General features: G+C 45.4%; 1 protein-coding gene across 7 annotated transcripts in view; it reads left to right on the top strand.

The window, feature by feature from the left end:
- The window catches only part of NLGN4X (neuroligin 4 X-linked), a 315738-nt gene that overhangs the window by 63979 nt on the left and 238623 nt on the right, over positions 1-13136 (top strand). For all 7 annotated transcript variants that reach the window (XM_019417767.2, XM_019417773.2, XM_019417772.2 and 4 more), the window contains exon 4: positions 11558-12341. In XM_019417767.2, the coding sequence (XP_019273312.1) occupies positions 11870-12341 (472 nt within the window). In that variant the 5' untranslated portion in view covers positions 11558-11869. The remainder of the gene's footprint in view (positions 1-11557; positions 12342-13136) is intronic.

Below are 13136 nucleotides of genomic sequence, written 5' to 3'. Positions count from 1 at the left end.
CCCCTCCTCTCCTCTCCTCTCCTCTCCTCTCCTCTCCCCTCCCCTCCCCTCCCCTCCTCTCCCCTCCCCTCCCCTCCCCTCCTCTCCCCTCCCCTCCCTCCCTCCTCTCCCCTCTCCTCTCCCCTCCTCCCCTTTCCTCCCCCTCCCCCTCCTCCCCTTTCCCCTCCTCCCCTCTTCCCCTCTCCTCCCCTCTCTCCTCCTCTCCTCTCCTCTCCTCTCCCCTTCTCCCTACTCCCCTCCTCCTCTCTCCCCTCCTCCCCTCCTCCCCTCTCCCCTCCTCTCCTGTCCTCACCCTGTCCTCTCCTCTCCTGTCCTCCCCTGTCCTCTCCTCTCCCCTCCTCCCCTCTCCTCCTCTCCCCTCCTCCCGTTTCCTCTCCCCTCCTCCCATTTCCTCTCCCCTCCTCCCCTTTCCTCTCCCCTCCTCCCCTTTCCTCTCCCCTCCTCCCCTCCCCTCCCCTCCCCTCGCCTCCCCTCTTTTCTCCACTCCACTCTGCTTCTCTCCTCCCTCCCCATCCAGATGTGAGAGGAAGGCTTTTAAGGGAAGCCTCTTGTCCCTGTTCCAGATCTCAGAAGCCCCATTCGTGTCCTAGACATGGAAGGTCTCATCTCTGTTAGCTTCTGATCCTCAGGCCGATCTGTCACGTCTGTCTGTAGTGTGTCCATTTCTGGGAAGAGTGTGTTTGCACACATTACTTCTGCCATTGGAGGAACACAGAGGACACATTTCAGGGAAAGGGTAGGCAGATGGTGCTCAACACTGAAGACAGATCTGCCTTTCCTGGGAGCTTGTGCAAGAGTCACACTCAGGAGGGAGGGTGTGTGGAGAAAGGATCATTTTGTAAGGAGGGGAGGAGCCCGACAGCTTCTAAGCCCATCGCCTCGTCATCAGAAGTGACCGCACCGTCAGAAACCCGTGAGGGCAGACCATCAACATTCAGAAGAAACATCACAGGGAAATAGTAATTTCCATAATGGAGGGTCGTCCATTACAAGCGGGAGTGGCCTCCGCCGGGAGATGAAGTATCCTGTAATCCTGGAGGCAAATAGGGGACAGGCTTCGGAGGAAAAAGAGGGCACTCCTGCCGGGGTTATGTCAGATTGAAATGGCCCTTGGGTCATGGATGGTGTCTTGGGATACGTTCCAAAGACACTCTCCATTCTGGGTGGCACATAGCTCATAAGTAGGGGCTGTATGCCGCACTTTCAAAGCTACTTACTGAAGACGCACAGAGACATGCCTGTCGTTATCGCCCGAGACAGTTCCAACCTGGGAGCACACACAACTTGTCCACACTAACCTCCAAGTGTCCTAGGAGTCAACCATCTGTCTGCACAGCCACCATATCTAAGGTACCAACTCGAGGCCACACTGGGCTGTTAATAAATATGAAAAATATGAAAGTCTTTTTTTTTTTTACTCTTCTTTTGCAGGAGAATTCATTCAACTTCGTCTCTATCTTAAACATTTCCTTTTACTGATTGAAATTATTTCTGCCCATCTTTTCAGTGAGGGGAAACCCTTCCTATGGTTAGTCATGAGTGCCTGGCACCTGGGATTATTTCTGCCCATCTTTTCAGCGAGGGGAAACCCTTCCTATGGTTAGTCATGAGTGCCTGGCACCTGGGATTCCTTAACTGGCAAGCAGACGTGCAGGCAAATTTATTCGAAGAACTGCGTCAGAGTGCTTTTTTTTTTTAAAGTTAATTTTCATTGAAATTGGCCGAAACTGGTAAAGTGCCAGAGACTTTACCATGTTCTACCTCTGTGTCAAACAGGGAACCAAGATGGCGTGCTTGGGTGGCTCAGTTGGTTGGGTGTCTGACTTTGGCTCATATCGTGATCTTGAGGTTCGTAGGTTCGAGCCCCGCATCAGGCTCTGTGCTGACAGCTCGGAGCCTGGAGCCTGCTTCTGATTCTGTGTCTCCTTCTCTCTCTGCCCCTCCCCTGCTCGTGCTGTGTCTCAAAAAGAAATGTGTTAAAAAATAAAAAATAAAAAAGACAGAATTCCTATGGGTAGAAACCATAGGGGCTAGATCATGGAGCCCAAAGGGAGTTTATGTCAGAAACATGAGTGTCGCTGGTGGTGAGTGTAGAGGTTTACCGTGGTACCTACAGGAGCTAAGCTAAGGTCAGCATCAGGGAACCTGACCTTGCTAATTCTTCTGCTGTTATGCATCCTATCCCTTCGCTTAATTTAATAACCTCTGCTGAGACCTTGTGTTTTCCCACTGTAAGTATTAATTATCTCTGGTCTGTGCCCTTAAATTGCTCATAGTCTAGCAGTGAATGTAAACATTTAGGAAGTAACTATGACATAATGTGAATGTTCCTTCTGGTATTATCTTTCCCACTCTCCATAAATCTTGGTAAGCTTGTATTCACATTCTTGAATTTCAAAGCTTAACTCTTCTCTTCCTATCTTGCAGAATCCAGCTCTCTCTCTATACCTAAAATTTTCAATGCATGTCTTAGACATTTCATCCCAGGTTCCATCCTGCATCAGCCCACAGTCCCACAGGAGATGGAAATAGACCACGTGATTGCTTAATAATAGCAATTTCAGTACAGGCTTGGGGCGCCTGGCTGGCTCATTCCATTAAGCGTCTGACTCTTGATTTCAGCTCAGGTCATGATCTCACGGTTTCGTGGGTTTGATCCCCACATTGGGCTCTGTGCACAGACCTCGAGGAGCCTGTTTGGGATTCTCTCTCTCCCTCTCTCTCTCTGTCCCTCCCCTGCCCGTGCTGTTTCTCTCAAAATAAATAAATAAACTTAAAAAAAATCTAAATACGGGCTTTATCGCATCAACTGGGCTGTAGACTATGTTCAGATGGGAATTGGATTGACATTTCTTTATATTTAGGAGAGCGGCTCCCGCAGTGAAAGCATTTCTTAGAACCTCAGCAAGTAATTATTACTTTAAAAAAATGTTTGGGAGAGAAGGCGGGGAGGGGCAGAGGGAGAGAGGGAGAGAGAGAATCCCAACCAGGCTCCACGCTGTCAGCACAGAGCCCCAGTCGGGGCTCTAACCCATGAACTGCGAGATCATGACATGAGCCCAAATCTAGAGTTGGATGCTTAACCAACTGAGCCACCCAGGCTCTGCCCTTCAGCAAGTAATTATAATTAGCGAGCATTTCCTGGGAGGATACTTCTTGTTCTAAATTTACATATTTGTATACATATGTATATATGTTTATATGCATTGATGCATATGTGTATTTATAGACACTATATAAATATATGTCTGTTTTCACACACACACGTATGTTCCATGGAACATACCTGCTCATGTCCATGAGTCACATCCTGTACCCTGCCCGTTTTATACAGAAGCAACTGGAGTCCCTGACGGTTTACACCCTTCTCTGGGGTTGCTGATGGAGTTTATATTAAAGCCTGGGTTAAGAGGTAGACGGCATGAGCCTTCAGATCATGTTCCTGCCCAAGCCCCAGAAGGCCCCCAACTATTCAACACGCGGGCAGATCAGTATGATGACGCCTTTCCGTGTGTCTGTGAGGCTTGCTCTTCACATAGCTCATGCTTAGAGCCCTCTGTTTGGATAAGCAACATCACATACAACCGGTTTTATTGATTATCTACAACATAAAGGGCACCGAACAGGGTACTGTGGGGGTTTACGGAAAATGGAGAAGGCACAGTTTCTGAAGCTAATGTGCTTAATATTTCAGTGTCTTAGTTTGGAGACACACATGTACATGTATATTTCACACTACATTATTAATTTGGATTGGTAGACTTGTATGTTTAAAAACTTGCCTATATGTCACATACACTGGAATACTTGTGTGGAACATATATGTCATATGTAGACATATGTACTATATAAACGTAAGCAATGTGTGTTACATTTATACACACTACGTATGTATAAAAATTTTAAGAACAAACTCTTATGAAATAACTCCATATCCTTAGATAGGATAGAAAAAGAGTACATCATTTATATAGAACAAATAATACAAGAAATCAGTGAATATTGCATGCAAGACAGTCTTCTTCCTCAATCTCGATGGAGACATCAGGTGAAAGAAGTTGGTGACAATTTATCCTGCTAATATATGTTCTCTGGTATTGCAAAATGCATTTCTTCAATTTTTTTTAACGTTTATTTATTTATGAGACAGAGACAGAGCATGACAGGGGGAAGGGCAGAGAGTGAGGGAGACACAGAATCCGAAGCAGGCTCCAGGCTCTGAGCTGACAGCACGGAGCCCGCCGCGGGGCTCAAACTCACGAACCGCGAGATCACGGCCTGAGCCGAGGTCGGCGGCTTCACAGACTGAGCCAGGCAGGTGCCCTATGAAATGCGTTTTTCGCGGGTGTGGCTGTAAGGCAATTTCAGCTGCTTCTGACACAACAGACCTTCCCTTGTTTCTCCCTGTCAGTTATCTCACCCAAGTCGGGTCTTACCGCTTCACTGGGGGACTTTCTTCTTCCCACCAGCTTCCCTATTTCATGGACACTCCGTGTGGAGAATAATAGGGTGAGGTTTCAGAGAATCAGCAGGCTGAAGGCATCATAAGAGGCCACTTCGTCCAAGCCCTCCTTGTGTTATTCAGGGGGCTGAAGCCCCTGGGCGCTAAGCGATGGGCCACAGGTCACCTGGCTAATTAGTGACCAGACAGGAGCACTCGCACCTGAGCTGAGTATTCATTTTAGTCATACTGCCAGGAACGGGCTGTGTCAGCGGATGGCCTGGTCCCTGGGGCTCGTAACATAACTTTGGAAAAAAACCAGTTTGTTTCTCCTTCAACTTTTAAATCTGTTTGGATGGTGCGTGGGGACATGAAGGTGTGTTAACATTTAACATTTGCATTTTTCAAGAATCACGTAAATATGTAAATTATATGCATTGATTTAAAAATAAAAATTTGGGGCGCCTGGGTGGCTCAGTCGGTTAAGCCTCCGACTTCGGCTCAGGTCACGATCTCGCGGTATGTGAGTTCGAGCCCCGTGTCGAGCTCTGTGCTGACTGCTCAGAGCCTGGAGCCTGTTTCAGATTCTGTGTCTCCCTCTCTCTGTGACCCTCCCCTGTTCATGCTCTGTCTCTCTCTGTCTCAAAAATAAATAAACGTTAAAAAATAAAAATAAATAAAAAAATAAAAAAATAAAAATTAAACACATATGCTGCTGTCCGATGACAGAATATGACACTATCGATTTCTGTGTCTATCCATGTGTGTGTTGTTTCTACCCTGTCCTGTGTCCCAGACGCAAGCAGAGTTTGGCTTTAAAAATGCCGTTGCTCTTTTTATATTATATTTCATTTTTTTAACGTTTAATTTCTTTATTTTGAGCGCGAGAGAGAGAGAGAGAGAGAGAGAGACAAAGGGGAAGAGAGGCAGAGGACGAGAGAGAGAGAGAGAGAGAGAGAGAGAGAGAGAGTGAGAGAGAGAATCCCAGGCAGGCGCCTTGCTGTCAGCACAGAGCCTGATGTGAGTCTTGATCCCACCTACCGTGAGCTCATGACCCAAGTGGAAATCGAGAGTCGGAGGCTTAACCAGCTGACCCACCCAGGGGCCCCTCTTTTAATATTTTAGTACAAATAAGCTCTAACCAATGCCCTGTTTAGTTTTATACAGTATTATATAAATAAAACCACGCCATGCATATTCTTCTGTGACTTGCTTTTTATTTTGGCGATTTCTCCACTTTGATACGTATGTCCGTATTTCCGTATTTCATTCATTTTTCACTATTGGGTAGGATGCTCTTTGCATGTGCCAACCTTTATGTGTCCATTCTCCTGTGAATGCACATCTGTGTTATCCTCCTGTGTTATTGCTTCTGTGACTATGCACGGGGACACTGTTTTGTGTCTCTGGACACACATATTAAAGAAGCTTGAGAGCAGAGACAGAGATGATGAACACCAGGTAGTATGTGTATGTCTCTCCATGTGTGTGCAATTAATCGGAACCAAAGTCTTCCTTGTGGTTGACTTCCCCATGGCACAGCAAACTGTTCTGTAATGGGAAAACACTAATTTTCACCAGCACATATAAGTTTTCTAGTTGCCTTACGTCTTGGCTCAACACTTGGTACCATTTGACTTTTCCATCTTTCAGCCATAATGACTGAGGTCAGGCCTCCTGTCCCGTAAGACCCTTGGCAGATTTGAGGACTTACCGTATGGAATTATGGGAAGGGGCGCCCGCCAAAGGTGGTATTTAACTTAGCCTGAATAACTTGACAAATAATGGTACCAGTTATTAAAATGTAGGGAACAGGGGCGCCTGGGTGGCGCAGTCGGTTAAGTGTCCGACTTCAGCCAGGTCACGATCTTGCGGTCCGTGAGTTCGAGCCCCGCGTCAGGCTCTGGGCTGATGGCTTGGAGCCTGGAGCCTGTTTCCGATTCTGTGTCTCCCTCTCTCTCTGACCCTCCCCCGTTCATGCTCTGTCTCTCTCTGTCCCAAAAATAAATAAAAAAAAAAAGTTGAAAAAAAAATGTAGGGAACAAAAGTACAGGGCCAGTTCGACGGGATCAAAAATGAGAGTTTTCTGAACACCACAAGGTAATGTAAGTGAGAAGGTTCTGGAGACATGACACTGTGACTTTGAAGATGCAGGACCAAGTTTGGTGACAGAAGTCCACCCGTAGCCTGCAGATATTTGCAACTTACTTGATTTAGATTTGGAAATAATTTTTGGTAATAGCTTAATTAGACACAGAAATATCAAGCATTTAATGACCTTTCCGTCCTTGCTGATCTTTGTGTTTGCTAAGCACAGAATGTGAGTGAGGAATCGAGCCGTACTCTTAAGGGTAGTTTCATAAGAACATAGCTTGTAGTGGGCTGGGGTCATGTCTTCATCCACCACTGTGTCCCCATCGCCTATGAAGCTGATCTTTCTGAAATGCTTCTCGACCTGTGATTAGGTTTTGCTGTGGCTATTGTAGCATCCTGTTGTTCACAGAGTTGACTCTAGAAAAACCTTTTATCCCTGACCTGATTTTTGGGCTACAACTGTCGAGTATCTTTCTATCCAGCCAATTTTGACTGGACCATATGGAAGCCATTAACTCTCTCTCCCGTGTTTAGTCCGGGTTCTGTGGATCCTCTTGCTGGAAACTCCAGTTCCTTTTCCACTGTGGCTCAGGTGTGTTCCTAACCCATTAAAGAACAGACGTGGGCAGGCAGGCGGTGGTGTTGATTGATTCCCTGAGCCTGCAGTGCAGCATGAAACCACCTTCCAGATTGTATAGTTGGCATCTTTATTTACTGTCCAATTACTTTATCTACATCTGAGCTTCATGGTTCAACATGGTACATTTTTGTGGGATCCGATTGTCACAACTGAAAGTTCATAGATGAATGAGAAGTGAATGTGCTGTAACGTTCGCCAAAGACAATAGATTGTAACCTTGCTCACCTAGGAGGTAAGACAAGAATATTAAATATATGCAAAAATATGCTAATTGGCTGATGGCTGGCATTGAGTGAACCTTGGTAGGGATTGACGTGTGTGTGTGTGTGTGTGTGTGTGTGTGTGTGCAGGCTGCACATAGTTGGAAGAATGGCTATCCTCAGATTTCTTAGTAAACCCTATGGAAGGATTGTTGTACAAGCTTGTTAACTGGGCAGGGACCACAATCAGCTGTTCTTATTCCTGATGCTCATGAGGTCAGATGAACGTGATTCTTCAGAGTGTCTCTGGACACCAGCCCTCCGTGAATCTCAGGCCTCCCACGTAGCTGAGAGCCTCACGGAGGAGAGTTGTTTCTGGCTCCCTCCCCCCACCTTTTTTTTTTTTTCCAAGTGGAGTGGTTGGGCTTTTGAAGATGTATCCAGAAAGTTCTCTGTCTTCTAACGTATTTGTCACCACATGGAATCATAAAGCTTTGAACGCCCAGGGGGTCGGGGATGTGCTTTTATTCCTCGTTGGGTTCAAGACACCAAAATAAGTTTGGTCAAGACTCATGTTCACGAAGTACATATTTTAACATGAAACCGATCTCAGTTTGAGTGATGCGCACGTTGGGGAGAAATGTATTGCGACTTTTATTTTGACCCATTTATATTCTGAAACGCCTGCACAGCGTGAGCTTTGTCTTAATTACAATCTCAGACAGAATAACCGCCCTGTAGAGAATCGTTACAAAAGACCCTATCAAGTTATAAATCATGCCGAAATGCCACCATTAGATATCCCTCTTTCTGCAACCTTTGCAGAGAAAACATGCTATAAAGCTGTTCTTAACTCTCAAATCCTATCTATTCAATGGCATCATTTTTACATTTTTTCATTACAATTTTTTATTCAGCTAATTCGCTTTAAATTTTTTTAAATGTTTATTTTTGAGAGAGAGAGAGAGAGAGCAAGTAGGGGAGGGGTAAGGAGAGGGAGACACAGAATCTGAAGCAGGCTCCAGGCTCTGAGTTTTCATCACAGTGCCTGATGAGGGGCTCGAACCCACAGACTGTGAGATTATGACCTGAGCTGAAGTTGGACACTTAACTGACTGAGCCACCCAGGTGCCCCTCTACTAATTCACTTTATAGTATGCCCTTTTTATTTATAAAATATGTATAATATATAGAATATTATATATAGATATATGTAATGTATAATGTATTAAGTATATATATGTTATATGCATATATAACAAAATTTCACCCCTTTTGAAATATTTTCCAGTGTCTGACATTTACATGAGAGGACTTTTATTTTTTTAGTCCCCAAATATGTTGGTTGGTTGAATTTATAGGGATTTTTTTTAATCATGATGATGATGTGTGTTTAATAGATTTACTTTTGAATTCTGTATTACTTGTAATGCTAAAGCTTTTAAAGTTGTCAGATATTTTAATGTAACACACACATACACACACACACACACAAGCATATTACAAATGTTTTTTTTCAAAATACATTAAAAAAATTTTTTTAACATTTATTTATTTTTGAGAGACAGAGAGAGAGAGCACAAGCTGGGGAAGGACAGAGAGAGAGAGGGAGACACAGAATCCAAAGCAGGATCCAGGCTCTGAGCTGTCAGCACAGAGCCAGACGTGGGGCTGGAACTCATGAACTGAGAGATCACGACCTGAGCCGAAGTCGGCCACTCAACTCAGTCACCCAGGCACCCCTTAAAATACATTTTTTAATGTTTATTCACTTTTTGAGAGACAGAGACAGAGCGTGAGCAGGGGAGGGGCAGAGGGAGAGGGAGTACAGAATCCGAAGCAGGCTTCAGGCTCTGAGCTGTCCGCACAGAGCCTGACGTGGGGCTTGAACTCATGAACTGTGAGATCATGACCTGAGCTGAACTCGGACGCTTAAACGACTGAGCCACTCAGGCTCCCCACAAACATATAATGTTTAAAATGTACCCATGGATACCTAAGTCACTTACATGGCCCCAGAATTCCATGCTGGATGGCTCAGACTGTGGTCCTCACTCTGGGGTCGTTTAGCAATAACTGGAGACATTTGTGATTGCTCAAATTGGGTGGGGAGGTGTTACTGGCATCTAGCAGGTGGAGTCCAGGCAGGATGCTTAACACGCTACCAGGCACAGGACATCGCCTTTCGCAAAGAAGTACGTGGTGCAGAATGGCAACGGTGCTGAGGTAGAGAGACCATGGGCTTCAGATCAGATTACTTTTGTGCAAATTAGCCCAATTTCAAACAAGGAGGAAATAAGTAAGACAGTCCTGAACTGATGAACATTACCTATAAGGTGTTCACACGTCCCCCAACACCTTCTCTTAGGTCCTGCTGGTCCATGATCTCTCTCTGGCCCTCAGAACCCTGTGGGGAGGTCGGTTTAGGCAGAGGACAGGCTTGATCATTGGGCTCAGCGTGAACTCTAGGGCTGATCCCATTGTGTACTCTTAACACGCATGTGGCTTGTAGATCCTCTCCGTCCTGCTCGCCACACCCCATGAAGAAGGTTTGACACACCATTGACCTACATTCCCAGCAGCTCAGCTCCCTTCCCTCAGCTCACAGAGGTAGCCTTTTGAGGACCTGAGTCTCTCAGAATCACAAATTAATGGCGAGTGCATTTTTATTCAGGTCTGATGAACTTGGCCCAGGAAGTCATAGACTATGGAATTTCCCCCAGAGGTGGTATAGCTCCATGACAGTTCCAGCTCTGATAGGTTTAATTTTTTTACGTTTATTTATTTATTTTGAGGGGGGCCAGAGAGAGAGAGAATCCAAGCAGGTTTCCACACTCATCATGGAGACCGATGCGGGCTCGATCCTACAACCCTGAGATCATGACCTGAGCCAAGACCAGGAGTCGAATGCTTATGTGACTGAGCTATCCAGGCATCCCACCGATAGGTTTAATTAAAAAAAAAAAAGCTCGTTGGCATATTCTCCTCCACTGTGCACCTAACTGGGTGCTTATGGTCTAGTCCAGAAATAATCTGAATTGCCCACAACATCTTTACAAACGCATTCTCTGTTTTCGAGTTGAAGAACACTCTATTTAAGGATAGGATTCCTTGCACCACCTAATGTAATATTTTCTATCCCTAATGGAGCATTCACAATCCTTTCCTGCCCATGCACAACATTCCTTAATGCCGTAAGAGGAACGATTGATCTAGTGAGAGTCATAAGCTCTACATCGAGACAAGTCTGGGAGAACAGACTCAGTGGGAGGGTAACTCAAAAGTACCATCAGCTTTTAAAATGGGCTGCAAGGTGAGAAGTTTACCCTGGATGGCTTAGGTATCAACACTTTTAATTATGAATGATGCCCTGATGGGACAAGCACTACAGAATGTACTTGAAATGCAGTGTCATGCTCAGTTCTTACAAGGATGCGGAGATTCAGGGTGATGATGTGTGGAGTCTAAAGATAGGTGCCATTAAGTAACCCAAGAGAGATTAGTATCCAGAGCCTACACTCATTTTTTCCCCAAGTCTATTTATTTATTTTTTTTGAGAGAGGGAGGGAGAGAGAGAGGGAGAGAGAGAGAGGGAGGGAGGGAGGGAGGGGACAGAGAGAACCTCAAGCAGGCTACACTCTGTCAGCATGGAGCCTGACTCAGGGTCCATCCCATGAACCATAAGATCATGACCTGAGCTGAAACCAAGAGTCGGATGCTTAACCCACTGAGCCACCCAGGCGCCCCTGAGCGTGCACACTTCTCCTTTCCTTGTACTGAAAAAATTTTCATATGTTCCATGACTCTCAGACCTTAGGGAATAGTGACAGTTTCCTTACATGCTTGACAAACATTGGGGAGCACCTGTCCACTGATTGGCTGGTCATTGTAGCTAATGGTGAAATTGGGAGATGTCATTTGAGCAATATGTATCACTTTTGGGCAACTCAACAAAGACAACGTTCAACAAATGCTAAATGTCTTCTAAATGTCCTGTGTCGTTCCTGGTAACGGGCACCCAACAAGAATTAAGACAAGTGAGGCTCTTGCTAGGTTCTGTTACATGAAGATAGATGCTCAGCAGCAAATAGGAATTTCATAGAGTCATGTTGAGGGTTGCATGGCATCCTTGGCTTCATTATCATCGTCCGTGTTTGCTTTTGTTTTCTTCTCCCCCATTAGGCGGACTGCTCTGCCTGGGAGTTTTCCTAAGGAACCCTTGTCCTCGGATCGGATGGTCACCGCCTCCTTGGAGCCTCACACTTGCCGGGATTCGGTGCCAGGATTAAGAGAGGGCTGCTCTCTCTCGCAATGGGCTGCCGAGACAACTGCTGCGTTTCTTCTTAACCTTGGGCTCTGTCTATGACCCATCTGAGAGGCTCCCCTCCTGGGTCCTTTGCTCCCTGGAAAGCCCTATCTCTCTGCGGGCTCGCCTCACGGCTCTGTTTGCTTGGAGTTGTATCACACGGACACCTGCGGATGTGGAAGTGAACAATGTCGAGGCCCAAGGGACTGTTATGGCTTCCGTTGTTCTTTACCCCGGTCTGCGTCATGTTGAACTCCAATGTTCTCCTGTGGATAACCGCTCTTGCCATTAAGTTCACGCTCAGTGACAGCCAAGCACAGTATCCAGTGGTCAACACAAATTATGGCAAAATCCGGGGCTTAAGAACACCATTGCCCAATGAGATTTTGGGTCCAGTGGAGCAGTACTTGGGGGTCCCGTATGCCTCTCCTCCCACTGGAGAGAGGCGATTTCAGCCCCCAGAGCCCCCGTCCTCATGGACTGGAGTTCGAAATGCCACCCAGTTCGCTGCTGTGTGCCCCCAACACCTGGACGAGAGGTCTTTATTACATGATATGCTGCCCATCTGGTTTACTGCTAATTTGGATACTTTAATGACCTACGTTCAAGATCAAAACGAAGACTGCCTTTACTTAAACATCTACGTGCCCACGGAGGATGGTGAGTAGTTTATTTAAACAGTAAACAGCACGTGCTCGCCCAGTGTTGGATTTGCCAACAGGGTTTTCGAATGTCCTGTGCATGATATTTTTTCCTATAACCTGTTTACATTTTTCATATTATGAATGCAGCGACGACCCTAATTTATGATTCATTCCCCTTGTATTTACCAAGCACTCAGAGATGGACAGTGCCGTCATTAATGACTTAATTATTTTCATCTATTGCCTTTTTAGCGTGTTTACAATGTATATCTGCAGCGGATAACCAGTGCGAGCATGTCGTGTTACCTTTTCTGCCCGCATCATCTGTAAAGGGACGAGTCTATAGAAAACAATAGAATTAAGAACACTGTCATGTTTAAGTTGCAAACTGAAAATTAGAAGGCATGGTTCTTTTGCATTAATGCCTAAAGAGTTTAGCAGTTTCCTCCTTCCTTCCTTCCCACTTTCTTTCCCTCCTCTCTCTCTCTTTCTTTCTTTTCCTTCCCTCCTTCCTTTCTCCCTCTTTTTCCTTCTTTCCTTCCTTCCTTCCTTCCTTCCTTCCTTCCTTCCTTCCTTCCTTCCTTCCGAGTCTTGAAAGGAAAACCACTGATTGTTTTCAATATAGAAGCAAGGGATATTTCATACAATGGTTGGATTTCATTGTTTAGACTCATTATTGCTAACATAAATTTACAGCTTGTTTCCTCCTAATATTCACAGCAGTCAAATGGCTAACGAGTATCCTTACATGATTCTAGCTACATTAGGAGATAATGTGCTTGCTTGAACAAAATGTTCCCTTTCTTCTCAG

The sequence above is a fragment of the Panthera pardus genome, unplaced genomic scaffold, assembly GCF_024362965.1.
Source record: "Panthera pardus isolate Hobbes unplaced genomic scaffold, ASM2436296v1 HiC_scaffold_27, whole genome shotgun sequence".
NCBI classification, from domain to species: domain Eukaryota; kingdom Metazoa; phylum Chordata; class Mammalia; order Carnivora; family Felidae; genus Panthera; species Panthera pardus.
The sequence above is the reverse complement of the archived record's forward strand: the minus strand, read 5'-3'. Positions and strand labels throughout refer to the sequence as shown.